At 42.8% G+C, this 17582-nt stretch overlaps 1 protein-coding gene across 4 annotated transcripts in view; it reads left to right on the forward strand.

Annotated features, from left to right (window-relative positions):
* Positions 1 to 4263: 4263 nt before the first annotated feature.
* LOC146507176 (histone-lysine N-methyltransferase EHMT1-like) overlaps positions 4264 to 17582 on the forward strand; it is a 46776-nt gene continuing 33457 nt past the window's right edge. For 2 of the 4 annotated variants that reach the window (XM_085180271.1, XM_085180272.1), the window contains exons 1-4: positions 4382 to 5876; positions 6300 to 6435; positions 17141 to 17227; positions 17356 to 17580. In XM_085180271.1, the coding sequence (XP_085036397.1) occupies positions 5475 to 5876; positions 6300 to 6435; positions 17141 to 17227; positions 17356 to 17580 (850 nt within the window). In that variant the 5' untranslated portion in view covers positions 4382 to 5474. The other 2 variants (XM_085180269.1, XM_085180270.1) reach the window with 2 other exon arrangements.

Consider the following 17582-nt stretch of genomic DNA (forward strand, 5'->3'; position numbering starts at 1 on the left):
TGCTACGGGCCATTCGATCCCTATACAACCGTTGCAAGAGCTTGGTTCGCATTGCCGGCAATAAGTCAGACTCGTTCCCGGTGGGTGATGGGCTCCGCCAGGGCTGCCCTTTGTCACCGGTTCTGTTCATAATTTTTATGGACAGGATTTCTAGGCGCTGCCAAGTGGCGGAGGGCTTTCGCTTTGGTGGCCTCAGAATCTCATTTCTGATTTTTGCGGATGATGTGGTTCTGTTGGCTTCATCGGGTGAGGGCCTCCAGCTCGCACTGGAGCGGTTCGCAGCCGAGTGTGAAGCAGCGGGAATGAGGATCAGCACCTCCAAATCTGTGGCCATGGTTCTCAGCCGGAAAAGGGTGGAGTGCCCACTCTGGGTCGGGATGAGTTCCTGCCCCAAGTGGAGGAGTTCAAGTATCTCGGGGTCTTGTTCGCGAGTGATGGGAGAAGGGAGCCGGAGATCGACAGACGGATTGGGGCTGCAGCTGCAGTAATGCGGACGCTGCACCGGTCCATCGTGGTGAAGAGGGAGCTGAGTGTAAAAGCGAAGCTCTCAATTTATCGGTCGATCTACGTCCCTACCCTCACCTATGGCCACGAGCTGTGGGTAGTGACCGAAAGAACGAGATCGCGGATACAAGCGGCGGAAATGAGCTTCCTCCGAATGGTGGCTGGCCTCTCCCTTAGAGATAGGGTGAGAAGTTCGGCCATCCGGGAGGGGCTCAGAGTAGAGCCGCTGCTGCTCCACATCGAAAGGTGCCAGCTGAGGTGGTTTGGGCATCTGACAAGGATGCCCCCTGGGCGCCTCCTGGGTGAGGTGTTCCAGGCATGTCCCACCGGGAGGAGGCCCCGGGGCAGACCCAGGACACGCTGGAGAGATTATATCTCTCGGCTGGCCTGGGAACGCCTTGGTGTTCCCCCGGATAAGCTGGAGGAGGTGGCTGGGGAGAGGGAGGTCTGGGCCTCTTTGCTTAGGCTGCTGCCCCCGCGACCCGGCCCCGGATAAAGCGGATGAAGATGGATGGATGGATGGAGAACCCAGTGTGGTGCGGATGGCCCTGGTGAGGTTTTAAATAGCTTAGACCTATGGAACAAGCCCATAGTGGAAAGTGGTGGAAATGGCCTCAGCCAGCAGCACAGGCCCTCTTGTGGTGTAGTTGGCCTCAGCCAGCAGCACAGGCCCTATTGTGGCCTGGATGGCCTCAGCCAGCATCACAGTCCCTTGTGTGATGTCCTTTGCCTCAGTCAGCAGCACAGGCCCTCTTGTGGTCTAGATGGCCTCAGCCAGCAGCAAAGGCCCTGTTGTGATGTAGATCAGCGGTCCCCAACCCCCGGGCCTCGGACCGGTACCGGTCCGTGAGTCGTTTGGTACCGGGCCGCGAGAGTTGAGGCTCAGGTGTGGAATGTGTGGTTTTCAGGGGTTTTATCGGTTTTCAGCGTTATTTTGTTATCGTTTTTATCGTTAACTCGGTTTTCCTGGGTCTTTTCATGTGTGTTATGAATAAATCTTCTTTTTTTCAGTACCGGTACTAGTTTTATTTTGTTGTATTTATCCGCGACACCTTAAAGGCCGGTCCGTGAAAATAATGTTGGGCATAAACCGGTCCGTGGCGCAAAAAAGGTTGGGGACCGCTGGTGTAGATGGCCTCAGATAGATGCAAACGCCCTGATGTGTTGTAGATGGCCTCAGCCCTGGTGAGGTGTAAATAGCTTAGACCTACGGCACAAATCCTGGTGTGGTCTAGATGGTCTCAGTCAGCAGCACCGGGCCTGGTGTGGTGTACATGGCCTCAGTCAGCAACACAGGCCCTCTTGTGGTCTAGATGGCCTCAGCCAGCAGCAAAGGCCCTGTTGTGATGTAGATGGCCTAGGATAGAAGCAAAGGCCCTGGAAGAACAAACCCTGGTGTGTTGTAGTTGGCCTCAGTGAGCAGCACAGGCCCTCTTGTGATGTAGATGGCCTCAACCAATTTTCACACTTATCAGTGGCTCATAGCTGCCTAACTAGTCCACTTTAAGCATGTTTCCTAATCTGTCACACTTATCAGTAACTCATAGGTATCTTGCTAGTCCACTTTATTCATGTTTCCTTATCTGTCACACTTATCAGTGGCTCATAGGTATCTAACTAGTCCACTTTATGCATGCTTAATTATCTTTCACACTTATAAGTAACTCAAAGGTATCTAACTAGTCCTGAATATTCTGAATAAATGTGTGAGATGGCCTTCAGGCCTCTATATCCACGTCCAGGTTTTGGTGACTACTTGGATTGGGGAGTCTTATTTAGAGCAATGTGTGTCACTTTGGTTAGTTGCTCAACTGAGGCTGATTATACAAGGCATAAAAGCAGCCTGATATCAGATATAAGTGTTACAGGGTAGCACAAAAGAGGAAAGAAATGTAAATCATGCCTATGTGTCTTGACTCAGCATGTGATGACAATGTATCAGAAAAGCTGAGAATAATTACTCTAAAGCAGGGGTCTCAAACTTAAATGAGCTCTGGGCCAATGCTGGCACTGTCATCTCATTGGAGGGCCACTTTATGTTCAAGTAGTACAGTAGTGCATAGGGATGGGTATCGTTTAGGTTTTATCTGATACTGGTGCCAAACCGGTACTTTTGAAACGGTGCCGGTGCTTAAACGGTGCTCGAACCGGTGCTTAAAGAATGGAGAACACAAAATTGGTCCAAAAACCTCTCATGTTCAGCTGTTTTTTTTGTAAAAAGATAACAATGTTAGCCTTTTCTGCAGCTATAGGGCATATATGGTATCACTCTTGGCTGGAAGCAGTGCTTAAACAATGGAAAAAACAAAAACTTTGTCCAAAAACCTCTCATGTTTAACTGTTTTCCACTTTTTCTTTGGTCATTTTAGCCTTTTTGGCCAGGGTGAAGGGAGTATTTGCCATCAAACAAGAAGACAGCCGCATGTAACTATGATGATGTTTGCTAGTTCACCTTACATGCATTAATGTAATAAGCGGTTAGCCTACTCAACGTAAATTATACACGAACAACATTAAGCTACTCACGCAGAGAAGAACGGCTGCTGCTGCCATCATCATCCTCATCATTTCTGCTACACTGGCAGGATAGGGGCCAGGACTCTACTCTTTGGGTTTTTGGGGGATGTTGCTAACTCTTCGTCCATAACAGGCACCACACCTGCATTAGATGCGCTCGGTGTGAGGTCTCGCAGCAAGCTATCAAATACGGCACATTTTTCGGCTTTTAAAAAAAACGCTATGCGTCGCCAGGTGTTTCATCGGATTTCAGGTGTTACCTCCTTTCCACAGTATCACCTTAAAGCACTTGTTGCAGGCTGCTGAGTTTGCATCTTTTGCTGTGAAGTACAGCAAGACTTTTGACCGCTTCGCCTTGGGCATTTTTAATCTGTAGCTCTGCTCTAAAAGAACGTACGTACCTGGACCCGCCTACTATCCTACTATGTAAAATGATTGGCTAGAATTCAAAGTGTATCACATCTCAGGAAAAAAAAGCACCGAAATAAAGCACCGACATGTGCGCTGCTTTTCGTTCTGGTTACTACCGTTTATGTCAGAACCGGTGCCATCATGGCACCGGATACTGGTACCCATCCCTAGTAGTGCATTTTGTATTTAACAAAATAAAAATACAGACATTAGTGTTTGATTCTCTCATTGAACTAACACAGCTAATCCCTCAACATGTTTGTAATCTCTGCTCATATTGCCTTCATAATAAACTAGGGTGGCCATAGTCCAAAAAAAGAGGACACTTGACCCAATCAGGAAGAAATTTAATGATACTGTTTGTTTAAAGAAAATTTTAACATATTCAAACGATGCCTTCTCTCTGCGGTTAATGAATGGTGAAATAAAAAAAATGTCATATAGGCTTTTACAAGTCAACTAGTGCAAAAAAGGAGGACGGTTGGACATCTTATAATAAGCTTTTCTTTTCTTTTATTTTGCTTTTTAAAGAACTTAATTTAAGATTGCACTCAACAAGGAACAAATCCTTCCTAACAAAAAAGTAACTTCAGGCAGTGTTTAAAACACAGAATCTTTATTTGAAATAAAGTATGGGATTGTTTTGTAATTATCCAGGAAAACACCGACTTAACAGGGGTAGTGGCAGTATTGCCAGTTTAAAGACTGGCTCGTCTTAGCTGAAATATATACATACGTCTGGTTAGTGCTGCTGAATGAGTTGAGGTCTTCGGCTAATGAAAGCAGAGACTCTACAACACTTGAAAAAGATTTCACCAAGAATGCAAGTTGCAAGCGCTCCCAATGCGTCACGTGAGCATGCGGGTGGGGCGGAAGTGAGGACCGTAGTCTTCCTGTTCCATTGGTCCCACCTTAGTTTGGACGGCTATGCTGATGAGTGTAGGTAGGATGAAACTCTGCTGGTGTAACTTTTTGTTTTGGCTTTTAGCGCTACAACCTCCGGTTGGCCGTTATCACTCGTGGCTTGCAATGCTTCTCTACGGAAGCGAGCTTTGCACGGCCTTTCTTGCATCTTTAACCCAGTTTGTGTTTCTAATGTATTAGCATACTTTCTGGTCACAGAGCTAACGGTTGACTTCTCTAAAGGCGCTAAAGAACATGTAATAGTTGAAAAGCGTGAAAGGTGATTTTTCAGACACTCCGAGTTGTTTTGTGGTATCTGGAGATTCCTCAAAGACTCCTGTAGCGATCACGACTAAAAAGAATTCGTCCACGAAAGGATTACAAATATTTGATTTCGTTTCCTAACTTAGGCTTTTGCTTCCGAATGAAAATAAAGATGGCAGCCCATCTGCTGCAAGAATAACATGGGAAATGGCATTTCAAAAACGTATTTTGCATGGATAGGATTGTTTGGAAAGGTCTTTCGGGAGTCTCCAAACAACCCCGGTACGATAGAAAGTGGCTTTGAATAACATTCAGTAGTTTTCGAAAGTACCCGCTAATTTTACTTTTAGGATAAACGGTGGTTAGCTCGGTTACCGCTGAGCTGCTATTGGAAACTAAAAAAGGGGCACAAAGTGACAACAAATATTCGTATTCTTTCTTTACTGCTGCTTTCGAACTTCTATGTATATAAAAGTTGTTAAAATTCAGTCCTAAGCGAAACACACAAATAGGCGACGTGAAATATGTATACTGCATGGTGTGTCACGTGACATGACAAAAATGAATGCCCAGACCCCTTTGGGTCAAAGTTCATTGACATGCAAACATGTGATAATTGTGTTTTTGCTGCACTCTCCATTACCCTCTCTGTTGAAGGGTATTTGCACTGCTTTTAGTTCGTCTTAAGATCAGATGTCTCAAACTGCATAGCAATGTAACCTCGAAAAGGAGCGCTAAAAACAACAGTAAAATTTAATTCTCTTTAGCTTTATTTATGTAGCGAGTTTACAACAAGCTCAGAAGGCCTTTTGGTAAGGTCACTACATGCATAAGGAACCTTTCATGTAGTCTGTTGATGAATAAAGTCTAACCAGATGATAGTACTACATGTGATTATTTTGCACAGCACAGCAATGGATCACAGCGCAGCCGATGAGAGTCCTTCTCCCAGCAGACAACCTTCAAGTCCTGCTTCTAGAACACCTGTGGGTGTCAAAGGACAAGTGTCACTGAGCAGACAAAGGCCCAAAGTATTGATAACTCCCTTTCACAGCTCACCCATAGCCAATGCAGCTTTTCACAGCAAACGGACAGCAACTGGGAACCCTCTGGGATCTCCTGTCAGCTTTTTTCTGGGCACTGCTGGATGTGTGACCACTCCACTCTTCAGAGAAAGACATACTGCTGTTGGGAACTCAGAAAGACAGGCTCACAGTTCAGGCTCATCACAGGTGACACCAGGAAAAAAAGTGCAAGCAAGTCCGTCTACTGACAAGGTAAACAGATTTACTTTGAAATGTTCAATGGGGTGGCTGTAGCTCAGGTGGCAGAGCAGGTCAGCCACTAACCAGAAGGTCGGTGGTTCGATCCCATATTTGCATGCCAAATATCCTTGGGCTCCCATGTTTGCCTACTGGTGGTGGTCAGAGGGCCCGGTGGCGCCAGTGTCCGGCATCCTCGCCTTTGTCAGTGCGCCCCAGGGCAGCTGTGGTTAAAATGTAGCTTGCCTTGTGTGAATGGGTGTGTGAATGGGTGAATGACTGTAGTGTGAAGCGCTTTGGGGTCCTTGGGGACTAAGTAAAGCGCTATACAAATGCAGGGCATTTACCATTTATCAGGCAGTATTTAGAATATGCTGTGTTTATATAATGCACATATAAACATCACTGAACATATAAACATTCTCATTGTCTTCAAAGGGTGCCAGCTTGAAGATGTCAAAGTTGGCTGTGAGAGACTCAGTGAAGTCTGGACCGCTGTTCAACATGGAGCTTCATCACAGCCCCAAAGGCAAAGGAAAGAAGACCGTCTCCACTTCAGTCAAACCTCAGGCTGGTTAGTCCATCCATTCCTTTGGAAATTGAAATTTTTATGAAATCTTTTATTGATTCCAGTTTGCTGCAGACAGATGGCATCATAAGTAACAAGTATGCACCAAAGTGCATGCCACGTTTACTGTTTAAAGGAGTAGGTGAAGAAGAAATCTGTGCATATATATCAAAGGAGCTATGTTTAGAAATGTGTCCAAACAGCAGTTTGCATATGAGTAAGAATAGAGGAATTCTCTATATCTGTGTCCGTTCCTTACCTTTACTTCATCTGAACTACTTAACAGATTTTTTGCTGGGAACAAGTGGAAAAGACAAATAATGATAAAGGCTTTAAGATAGGTAGTTCTTAAATTTTAACTAAAAATTGTTTTCTGTTCTTGTTTTGCAGTTGCCTGTGTGAGGCATTTAGTAAACAGGTGTAAATTGATACTGTGCAGTCAGTAATCATGCTCCAAATATTTTTAAAAAGGCAAATCATTTAACCCTATATACCCGTATTTAGGGCTGCTCGATTATGGCAAAAATGATAATCACGATTATTTTCACTGAAAAATTGAAATCTCAATTATTTGACGATATTTATTTAACAATAACAATGTATTGAATAATGACTTTAAAGATTGTCAAAAAATAATATAAAATAGTGTGCAAATGCTGATAACAGTGCAAATGTTTGCAATATAAAAAATAAATGAAAAATGTAAACATCTGTGTTTAGTGAACTTTGCAGTGTTGCTCTGTGGTGCAGCTACGACACTGTAGCAAAGTTTACACACTATGTCTACTTGATCCACGTCTGACTCCACGAACCCATAATGTTTCCACACCACTGAAGTTTTTTTTACCTCTCTTTTCAACCAACAGCAGTCACTCTCCTCTCCAAATAACTTCTGCTTAGCTTTCCGAGCTTCCCTCGGGCCCTCTTAATCAGCGGTCCCCAACCCCCGGGCCTCGGACTGGTACCGGTCCATGAGTCGTTTGGTACCGGGCCGCGAGAGTTGAGGCTCAGGTGTGAAATGTATAGTTTTCAGGGTTTTTATCAGTTTTCAGCGTTATTTTGTTATCGTTTTTATCGTTTACTCGGTTTTCCTTGGTCTTTTCACATGTGTTATGAATAAATTTTCTTTTTTTTGGTACCGGTACTAGTTTTATTTTGTTGTATTTATCCACGACACCTTAAAGGCCGGTCCATGAAAATATTGTCGGGCATAAACCGGTCGTGGCGCAAAAAAGGTTGGGGACCGCTGCTCTTAATTGTTGTGACACATGTTCGAAATGCAGAGAGGTGCGCTCGATTTGCCACACGGAGCAGCGCGAGAGTAAAGCACGAGGGAAGGGCTAATAATCGGCTCAGTCATTTTTAATGATCGTTGAAAGCCCAGATCGTGATTGTGATTACAATTCGGTTAATTGAGCAGCCCTACCCGTATTGATAGAATTTCTTTGTTAACTCAAAAGACACGACGTTGTACTCTCATTCCCAGCGCTTTATTCGTTACACCATTTTACATACATACAGCAACAACACTTCGCGGGCAACAGTACTCTCGCGATATAACAGAAAATAACAAGTTAACAATCTCCCTCTTTCTTTTAAAAAAATAAAAGTATAAACACACCGCTGTAAACATTTGTATACATATATGTATATATTTATATAAACAAAAAAAACATTTCAAAAGTGCTTTGCTTTACTTAAAGCATACTATCATTGCACACAATAAACAATGGTGCATTTTAATGCAAAGACAACTTTGTAAACAAAGGATTACAGTATCCAGAGTCCTTCATCTAGCGCCTTTAGAAGGGTTAAAGGTGAAACTCCCTTTTTTGTCAGACAATCAGCAAGTTGGGATTTTGAATCTGGCCAACAAACCTGTCTGATTTTCTTGGCTTGTATGAGCTCTTTAATGCTGCTCATTTCTAGCCTCAGTCTCTTCTCTGTAACCTGCTTAGTAGACTTGAGTGCATCAAACATGGAATGATTGTCAGTCACACAGACCAAAGGAAGAGCATTCAGACCAGTGTTACCAGTTGTAAGCTCAGAAAAAAGTGTTGCCAGGAAGACAGCACTGTCTATTCCATCTGACATGGCAAGAGTTTGTCCTGCCAGTGTACTTCTAACCACACGCCTGATTTTTTTAAACTGCCAGAAGAGAGGACAAAACTTTCCTCCTTTACCCATAAGGACGATTAATGCCCCTCCTTGAGTACCGCCATCAGGAAGGTTGCCAAATGAAGCATCACTGAAAACAACCAATGCCAGATCCTCACTGTTACCCAAGTGCTGAAACTTAAGAGTCACTTTCTCTGCCTTAAGTTTACGGATAACTTTGTTCACTCAGGGCTCGCAAAATCGCTAGCCCGAAGTCCTAGCGATTTTTCCAGTCGGGCTACCAAAATCTATCTCTGCCCTGCCCGTCGGGCTATCATAGGAAGGAAAAATATATGTCAATGCTTTTGCATTCTTTCGGAAATGTAGCTGGGTAATTATGTCATTGGCATCGGTGAGCCACTGTAAATATGTGACATATTGAAATTGCGTTTGAATTTGCGCATGTTTTTTGCTTTCACTTTGCAATCGCGCGAACTGTGTATAGAGAGCGACAGTACTGATTGGTGAGTCACGATAATTTGCACAGCAATTCCTCTGACATCGTCTTATCAATCGTTAGCTTACTATGCAAACATAACAAGTGAAATCTCCCGCAGCAAGCTTAAACATGTGAGAGCTTGATTGCGCAGAGAATTGCTGAGCGTTATGTGAGTGCGTGTGTAAAAGCAGCAGGATATATATTTTAGTTCTGCTGAGCCAAATAAGACAGGTCAGGGTGAAGAAGTGACAGCCAAAGAAAAGCTTACCACAAAACGGAAAAGTTATGACAAATCAGACTATAAGGCAAAAAGAAAGTGCAGCTTTATGGTTTCATGGACAAAAGAATTTCTGTGGCTGCATTATGACGAGCTAAATAATAACCAGGGGTGCACATAAGTGGTCCGCAGGTGCGCATTCGCTGTCAAAATAAAAAATGCGCACAAGATAAGAAGTTGCAACGCGTGTTTTTGCGTACATAGAATTTTCTGGAGGAGGACAGACATTTGTTTAGAACTCTTAAAGATGTTGAAGAAGCAAGCTCCTTTAAGCAATTACTTTGGTGTTCCTCCACCACAAAAGAAATGTCAGAAGGAGTCCGAACCACAAAAGAAGCGCGTATTCTCGGAAATGTGGTTGCAGGAGGTGAGCTGGCTTCAAACAAATGATGAATGCACAGAGATGTGGTGCAGAATCTGCCGTGAAAATGCCACTCTAGCGGACAAAAACAGTGCCTTTTTATATGAACGCAAACGCGCGTTGCAACTTCTTATCTGGTGCGCGTCTTTTATTTTGACAGCGAATGCGCAATGCGGACCACTTATGTGCACCCGTGTAAACAACATAATGTTCTGCCGGGTGTGTTGTTGGTTTTCCCTCGATTTCTGAGTCAACAAGCGCCTTTGTTACTGGGACCAGTAATTTTAAGAAAGGCCCCCATTAGAACCCATGAGAAATGCAAGAAATGCATTATTGCGCAGTCTGCAATATCTTTCCCAGAACAAACACCAATTGCAAATAACATACTAAAAATAAACCTGAAAATTCTGTTTAGAACAGCGTACTATGTTGCAAAGAGTGAACTACCACTGGCAAAATTTAGCAGTCTTTGCAAACTTCAAAAAGCAAATGGCCTAGATCTTGGTTCCACTTGCCTCTTACCTGTGACTTCAGTGGAAATTTCAAATTCAGGATCTGACACAGACGGATTCATGTTCTACACAGTTCTTACAAGTTCATAGAAATTTCTGTTCAATTAGAACCAAGTATTTGAGTTGATGATTGCAATTTTTATACAATGTTGTAATTTGTGTTTCAACAATTTTTTGATTAATGTTTTGTTTCCGTTACAATATTATACTTTAATGTATAATATTACAATACAATACAATATTATACTTTAATGTATAATATTGTAAAGGAAACAAAACATCAATCGAAAAATTTCTCTCTTTTTTTATTCGGGCTACTTAAATTTATTTTGGGCTACCAAAAACTGAAGTCCCTGCCCGAAGGGCGACCAGGGATTTTGAAATTTTGCGAGCCCTGTCACTTCATGAATAGACTGTACAGTTGCATCTTTGATATTAGATCCGAGGCTACATGTGTCAAACATAACATCAGGCCTCGTTTGTTTGGCAACCCACAAAATCTATCCTATTTTTGACCCGAGTTGCTCACATTCTGTTTCAATTAAGGAAGCACCCCTCTGTACAGCCCGTGCTGCTTGTAACTGTACCAGTTGTAGGTTGTCAATGTAAAGTTGTTGATGCACCTCTATTACATCATTAACTGTACAAATGTCCATACCAACATAAGAAAAGTTGTCACGTTCTTCACGGCCCACAAGGCAGGTAGATTTCAGTACAGGAATGATATGAGTTGCAAAGTGACTTGAACCAGCCCAAAGGAAATCATCAACGTGACATGCAAGCACTCCTGTAATCTCAGATTGTTCATTCTGCCAATAGAACACTGCAGGATCAACCTGTGATATTTTACCACCAGTTTTGGGCATAATGTCTTTGACCTTATTGTACCAATAAAGTGAAGCATCTGCAAGTCCATAAACACACTTTTTCAGTTTCCATAGAACATTGTCCTTGCCGGCTTCAGGTGGGGAATGAAGATATGTCTCTTGACAGTTCCATTCCCTGCAAGAAGGCAGATTTAATGTCCATTGAATTTACTCTCCACTTGTTTTGACATATCACAGCTAGCACCAGTCTGAGGGACTCAGACGCACATGTTGGAGAGTCTTTCTGTAGTTCTTTAGTATTTACCTCTTCAAACCCCCGTGCCACAAGTCGAGCCTTTGGGACAACACCTTTAGTAGTTTCTTTGAGTGTACAGACCCATCTAGTAGAGACACATTTTTGACCCAGGTCTTTCACTTCATCAAACACACCGTTACTTCGCCAGCTCTCAATCTCCTGCTGCTTAGCAGAATCAAAGGAAATATCTTTTGTTATGAGTACATCTGCATCTCTGTTTTCAGCTTCAGTGCAAAGACCATCAACAAGTGACATGTCTACAGCTTTCTTTTCACCTTCACTACCATCATGCTCATGCTCATGCTCAAGATATTGCACATTGTACCAGTTTTTGTATTGCCCTTTTGCTTTTCCTGCTCTGCCTAGCACTCTGGCTAGGCACTTTTACCAACAGAGACAACGGTGTGTTGAACACTGTTGTCTCTGTTGGTAAAAGTGATCAGCTGTCCTGCCCTTAACTTTACATTTGCAGAGACATGATCAGTGGGTGTAGAGGGCTCATTTGCAGTTTGTGTGACAGACATGTTTTCTGTAGTGTTAGTTTCTCTGTCAAAAGTGATGTCTTCTTCCTTACTAATACTCTGTTAACCATCGGGTGTGTCAGTGTCATCTTTTTCAACTGCGTCTTTGTTGTCATCATCAGTAGTACTGTGTGGTATTTGTTTATCTCCACTCTGTGCATCCACTTTACTCAACCTTGACTGGTGTACTCTTACAAGAGTCCCCCCATGTCTTACAAATACAACAGTTCCATCCTGCCCAATAACTACACCTGGACCCTTCCACTCTGTACAGTCGCTTCGTTTGTAGTATACTTTATCTCCTGCCTCATATTTGTCATCTGTAGGCCTAAGTTGCTTGTGTAGTGCTCTCCTGATCCTTTCTGAACACTCTGCCTCAGTAAATGCTTTCCTGGAAGCATGTAATGCTGATATATGTTCAGCTACTCTTGCACTTACAGTTGTGCCCTCTAAGGCAGGTGGCTTATCCATCAACACAGAAGGAATGTTGGGGTTTTGGCCAAACACAAGTTGATGTGGACTATAACCATGTACATTAAGCATACTGTTTTTGGCCATAAGGGCCCAGTCTAGCGCAGTGTGCCAGTCACATCCTCGTTCCTTTTTTACCTTCAGGAGGATTTCTGTAAGTGTCATGTTATGTCTCTCCAGTAGTCCGTTGCTCCTGGGACTATACCCCGCTTTTGTTTTTACCTCAATGTTGAAGTTTTCAGCCATGTCCCGAATCTCTGTGTTGTTGAACTCTCCGCCGTTGTCTGTGTAGAGCCGTCTGGGGGCACCGTGAATGCTTATCCAGGTGTGAATGAAGGAGTTGACGATCTCTGCAGCTTTCTTTGTCTTTACGATGCTGCCGGCACTGAAGCGTGTGAAGTGGTCGATGATGTGAAGGTACCACACATTGGGCTCCAGGTCATGTGGATCCATCGCTACTGTCTCATTATACTCACAAGCCAGGGGTAGACCAACAGCAGGTCTCGGCTTGGTTTTGCAATATTTCTGACAAATGTCACAGTCACAAACTATCTCTTGTAGAATAACTGCACATTGTTTATCTGTATTGCCAGAGCTTTGGATGAGCCTCAATAACCTCTCTGCAGATGCATGACCAAGCTGCTTATGAAGCTTCACAAGGACTTTGTTTCTCTTTTGTAGACATTTCAGCAGTTACCATGAGAGCTTCATTTTCATTGCAGCTTTCTGTAGTATTTTCATCACTAATGTCCACACAATAGTGTCCCGAACTAGTGAGCTCTAGGGGAACAGGCTGCTTGAACATGAAAACACTGTCATTCTCCATGTCTAGAACAGTCCCTGCTTTCTTGAGAGACGTTTTGCTCAGTAGTAGTGGAATGTCAACAGGAACTACTTCACTTTCAATGTCACATTTTGTTTGTCCAATTTTGGCTGGAAGTTTCACTTTTCTGCTGGAATACACTACAATACCATCCCCAAAGCAAAATGGTCTGGAGCTGGGGGTTTCTGATTGCAACAACTTGTTTACTTGGCCTTGGCTGAGGTCACGCATGTAACTATCTAGCCACTTCTGACCACAAACTGTACGTGTACATGCAGTATCAATAATGGCTGACCCCAGTGCCTCAGTCAGGAAGATTTCAGAGTCTGCCATTGAGGCTTTAGTGTACAAAGTAATGTTACACTCCTCCACTTTCCCATCTTCAGTTAGCTTTACTTGGTCACCATTACGATGAGGACAGTCTTTCGCCCAGTGGTAAGTGCTCTGACAAATAGCACATCTTGTTCGCTTGCCAAACTTGTCAAGTGGATTGGTACCTTGTAGTGGTTGTCGCTGTTCACTCCACGACGAAGTACCGTTGTTTCGTTTGTATTTGGGACCTTTTTGTTCCGTAAGGAAAACTGCATCTTGGTTCAGTTGAATTCCGCTGAAAACTCCGGTTACTTTCCCTCCGAAAATCCGTTTCAGTGCAGACTTCATAGACGCAAACGTTAAGTCCGTCGACTTTTCTCATCAAGACAAGCTGTATCTAGAAGCTTAAATGCTAGCACAGCATCAGGCAGCGTCATGTTGTACTTTTTCATCCGGTTATAACGCTGTTCAAAGTCTATAATGTATTCTGCCATGGACACGCTGTGGTTCTTTGCAATGGAGTCAAAACACGAGTAGGCTTCATAAGCACGGCCTTTCTCTTCTTTCTGAAACACCGCGTCAAGTTTTGCAAGTAGTATTTCCATATGGTAAATGGTAAATGGCCTGCATTTGTATAGCGCTTTTCTAGTCCTTAAGGACCCCAAAGCGCTTTACACTACATTCAGTCATTCACCCATTCACACACACATTCACACACTGGCGATGGCAAGCTACATTGTAGCCACAGCTGCCCTGGGGCGCACTGACCGGACACAGGCGCCACCGGGCCCTCTGACCACCACCAGTAGGCAAACATGGGGTTAGTATCTTGCCCAAGGATATTTGGCATGCAGCCAGGAGGCAGCCTGGGATCGAACCACCAACCTTCTGATTAGTGGCTGACCTGCTCTGCCACCTGAGCTACAGCCACCCCAGTAGTATTTCCATACCGTCATCTTTGTTCAAATCTTCCGCGGGTATCTCCATGGCCGTTTCTCTGGCTCTTCCCTCGAGCCCCAGCGCCACCGCGAGTGCCTGTTTCTTTTTATCCAGCTCCGTAACTCGTCTCTAAATATTGACTTTATTCTTCCAGCACTCGTATGGCCTGGCTTCATCAAGCTTTGGTGGTACTTTGTAACTGGAAACCATCCTCTGCTACCAATGTTAACTCAAAAGACACGACGTTGTACTCTCATTCCCAGCGCTTTATTCGTTACGCCATTTTCCATTAGGGCTGCCACTATTAGTCGACTAGTCACGATTACGTCGACTATCAAAATCGTCGATGACTAATTTAATAGTCGATGCGTCATTTGAAGCTTTGCAAGATCCCAAAAGACGCAGGAATAAGTAGTAGGTTTTAAGAGTGTAATAACGGACTAAAACAGAAGATGGCAGCACTGCATGTACAAGGATGCCAGCTGCCGTTAAACCCCGAAGAAGAAGAAGCGGTGTCCAAATTCAGGAACCGCATCCTCCTGTGCCCGCATTAGTAGGCTAATTACGTTACAGAACGAACATTGTCCAAATTTGAAGACTCCGACAATGTGCCCTTCGTTTCCCCAGATTTGAAGGATGGGTCGGGTGTATACTTTGTGGCCCAACCTATCCCAGAATTCATAGCACGGCCCTGCTCAGTTTCCAACAATGGCGGCAGCTAGTTAGTTTTAATATTACTCTTATTATTCTTTCTGGGTCACAAAATAAACGTTTAACATATTTTCAGACGAAAATGTAGCTGTGTAAACCTCAAATATCTGCTCAGTTTATCAAGACACCACATATTTTCAAAAGCGCTCTGACGTTTTCAGAGACATCTGTTACCCACTAGCTCGATAGCTAGCCGCGGGCAAGGCTCACTAGAGCCGGTGGGCAAATCGTTTTCAAACCGACCGCTGTCTTTCGCTACTCAGGTTAAACATGATATATAAGTCACTTAGATAAGTTAAAAATCTTATTGTTTTTTTTTTTTTTTAGTATTTTATTTGTTCCTGAGTAAATCGGTTTGGCTGAGATTAAAGTTATAGTTTTTACACAGCTGAATAACGTCAAGCAGACAACTGATTATCAAAAGTGTGAGATGCTCGAGAATATACTCCAGTGTCCTGTTATATTTTAGATAGCAAGGAGTTTATTAAACTTCACCGAAACAATCTGCAAATTTCATTAAAATGTAATAAACTATCATCTTGTCTTTATTTTTAGTTAGCACATATCTTAAACACTTAAACCTGTAAACTAATGATAGTTATATAAGAGCAAATGCATGCTGGTGCAATAAGCTGTACGTTTTACGTCCAATGGATGCATGATCTGATTAGTCGACTAATCACAAAAATAATCTGACTAGTCGACTATCAAAATAATCGTTTGTGGTAGCCCTATTTTACATACATACAACAACACTTCGCGGGAAACAGTACTCTCGCGATATAACAGAAAATAACAAGTTAACATTCTTTTCCTGACCTGCTAACGTAGGTCACTGTTTACAGAAGACATCAAATTTTTAGAGCTTACGTTTTATTTATAATCTGATATTAAGTTAAAAATGTTTGGAATTTGCATGGTTTTACACCATTAATCAAAACCGTTCTCACGGTGAGAGTTTAATCCACTATATTTTTGAGTTTCACATCAGCAATTTGTATACAAATATTTTCTCCAAAGTTTTTTGTAGTTCTAACTTGAATGGACTGAATTGACCATCATATTTAACAACAGTGTTGGTCAAATTACTTGAAAAAAGTAATCAGTAACTAATTACTGATTACTTCCCCAAAAAAGTAATCCCGTTACTTTACTGATTACTTAGTTTCAAAAGTGATTAATTGCTTAGTTACTTAGTTACTTTTTAAAAACACGATTTACAACGTGAATAGGTGATAAAGCGATAGACCTTTCAGCCCAATTCTACTTTTTCTGCATAATCCATCATACAAAATGTAATCAAACCTATTTTCGGCACATTCCAGCACATAAAATAAAAATATCTTTTGTGTTTACACCCAGTCTTTCAAATAGATGCAAGTAAAACACAGCAGAAAATAAATAAAATCAAAGACTAGCGGTCCTGTTGCTCTATTTTCACCTGTAAAGCAGGAGTGGGGTAGGCGGAGGTGTGCCGCAGCGGTCAGTTGAAGAATTCGAGAGTTTCTCTGTGAATTTCCCATTACGTCGTTGCGCACTCGGTGCTTGTTTAGGGTTTTTTTTCGCTGTAAAAATAAGTTTTCTTCCCACGCACAACGGACACTAATGTTTTTGTCACTTTTTATGGAATCAAACTCAAAGTAAGGTCAGTACTTCCATGCTTTAAACGCTGCACGCTCATACTCTCTCCCGTACTCGATATATTATCCATTGTTGATCTGCACACAGCTGTTGTCATGAACGTCGCACTCGCTTACGTCATTGTCATAAGACATTCTCGCAAAAAAATCACGGTTTTAGTAACGCAGCGTTCCTACAGGAAAGTAACGGTAATCTAATTACCGTTTTTGCGATAGTAATCCCTTACTTTACTCATTACTTTAAAAAAAGTTATCAGATTACAGTAACTGCCCATCTCTGTTAACAATGAGATGTCGCTGAAGTTCATGTGCGTGTCAAGGCAGACAAGCGAATACAGTTGGCAGTATAAAATTTCACAGTTTTGACATTCGCAGAATAAAAATGTTTATGGTCAAATGTTTTTGGTCTTTTTGTCCCTTTCCTAGGTCTGAAGAGGAAGAAGCGGAAGATGGGAATGTACAACCTGGTCCCTAAAAAGAAGGCCAAGGCAGTTAAACAGCCAGAGAAGGCAGGTCTATTAATATATTTGCTCACTGACACAAACGTTGACTGGGGGTTTGGTTGAAAAGAGGCACTCTACTAAGATATTACGCAGTTGTTAATTTATCAACTTTTTATTATTTTTCTGTATTTTAGAAAGAGGAGCCTAAAGTCAGAATGGAGAAGAACCAAACTGCAGTTGTTGAGAAACCAGTGAGTCCTCCTGTAACTGTACAGGCTGGAGCAACGACAGCTGTCAGGAGGGAATCGCACGTGGAGGAGATGGAGTCAGGACAAGGGAGCCATGTAGAATACACAGAGCTGGCTTTGGACTGCCTGGACCTGAAAGCTCAGCAGGAGCTTCTCTCACCATCCGTATCAGCAGGT

Source organism: Neolamprologus multifasciatus, chromosome 12 (assembly GCF_963576455.1).
Source record: "Neolamprologus multifasciatus chromosome 12, fNeoMul1.2, whole genome shotgun sequence".
Taxonomy (NCBI): domain Eukaryota; kingdom Metazoa; phylum Chordata; class Actinopteri; order Cichliformes; family Cichlidae; genus Neolamprologus; species Neolamprologus multifasciatus.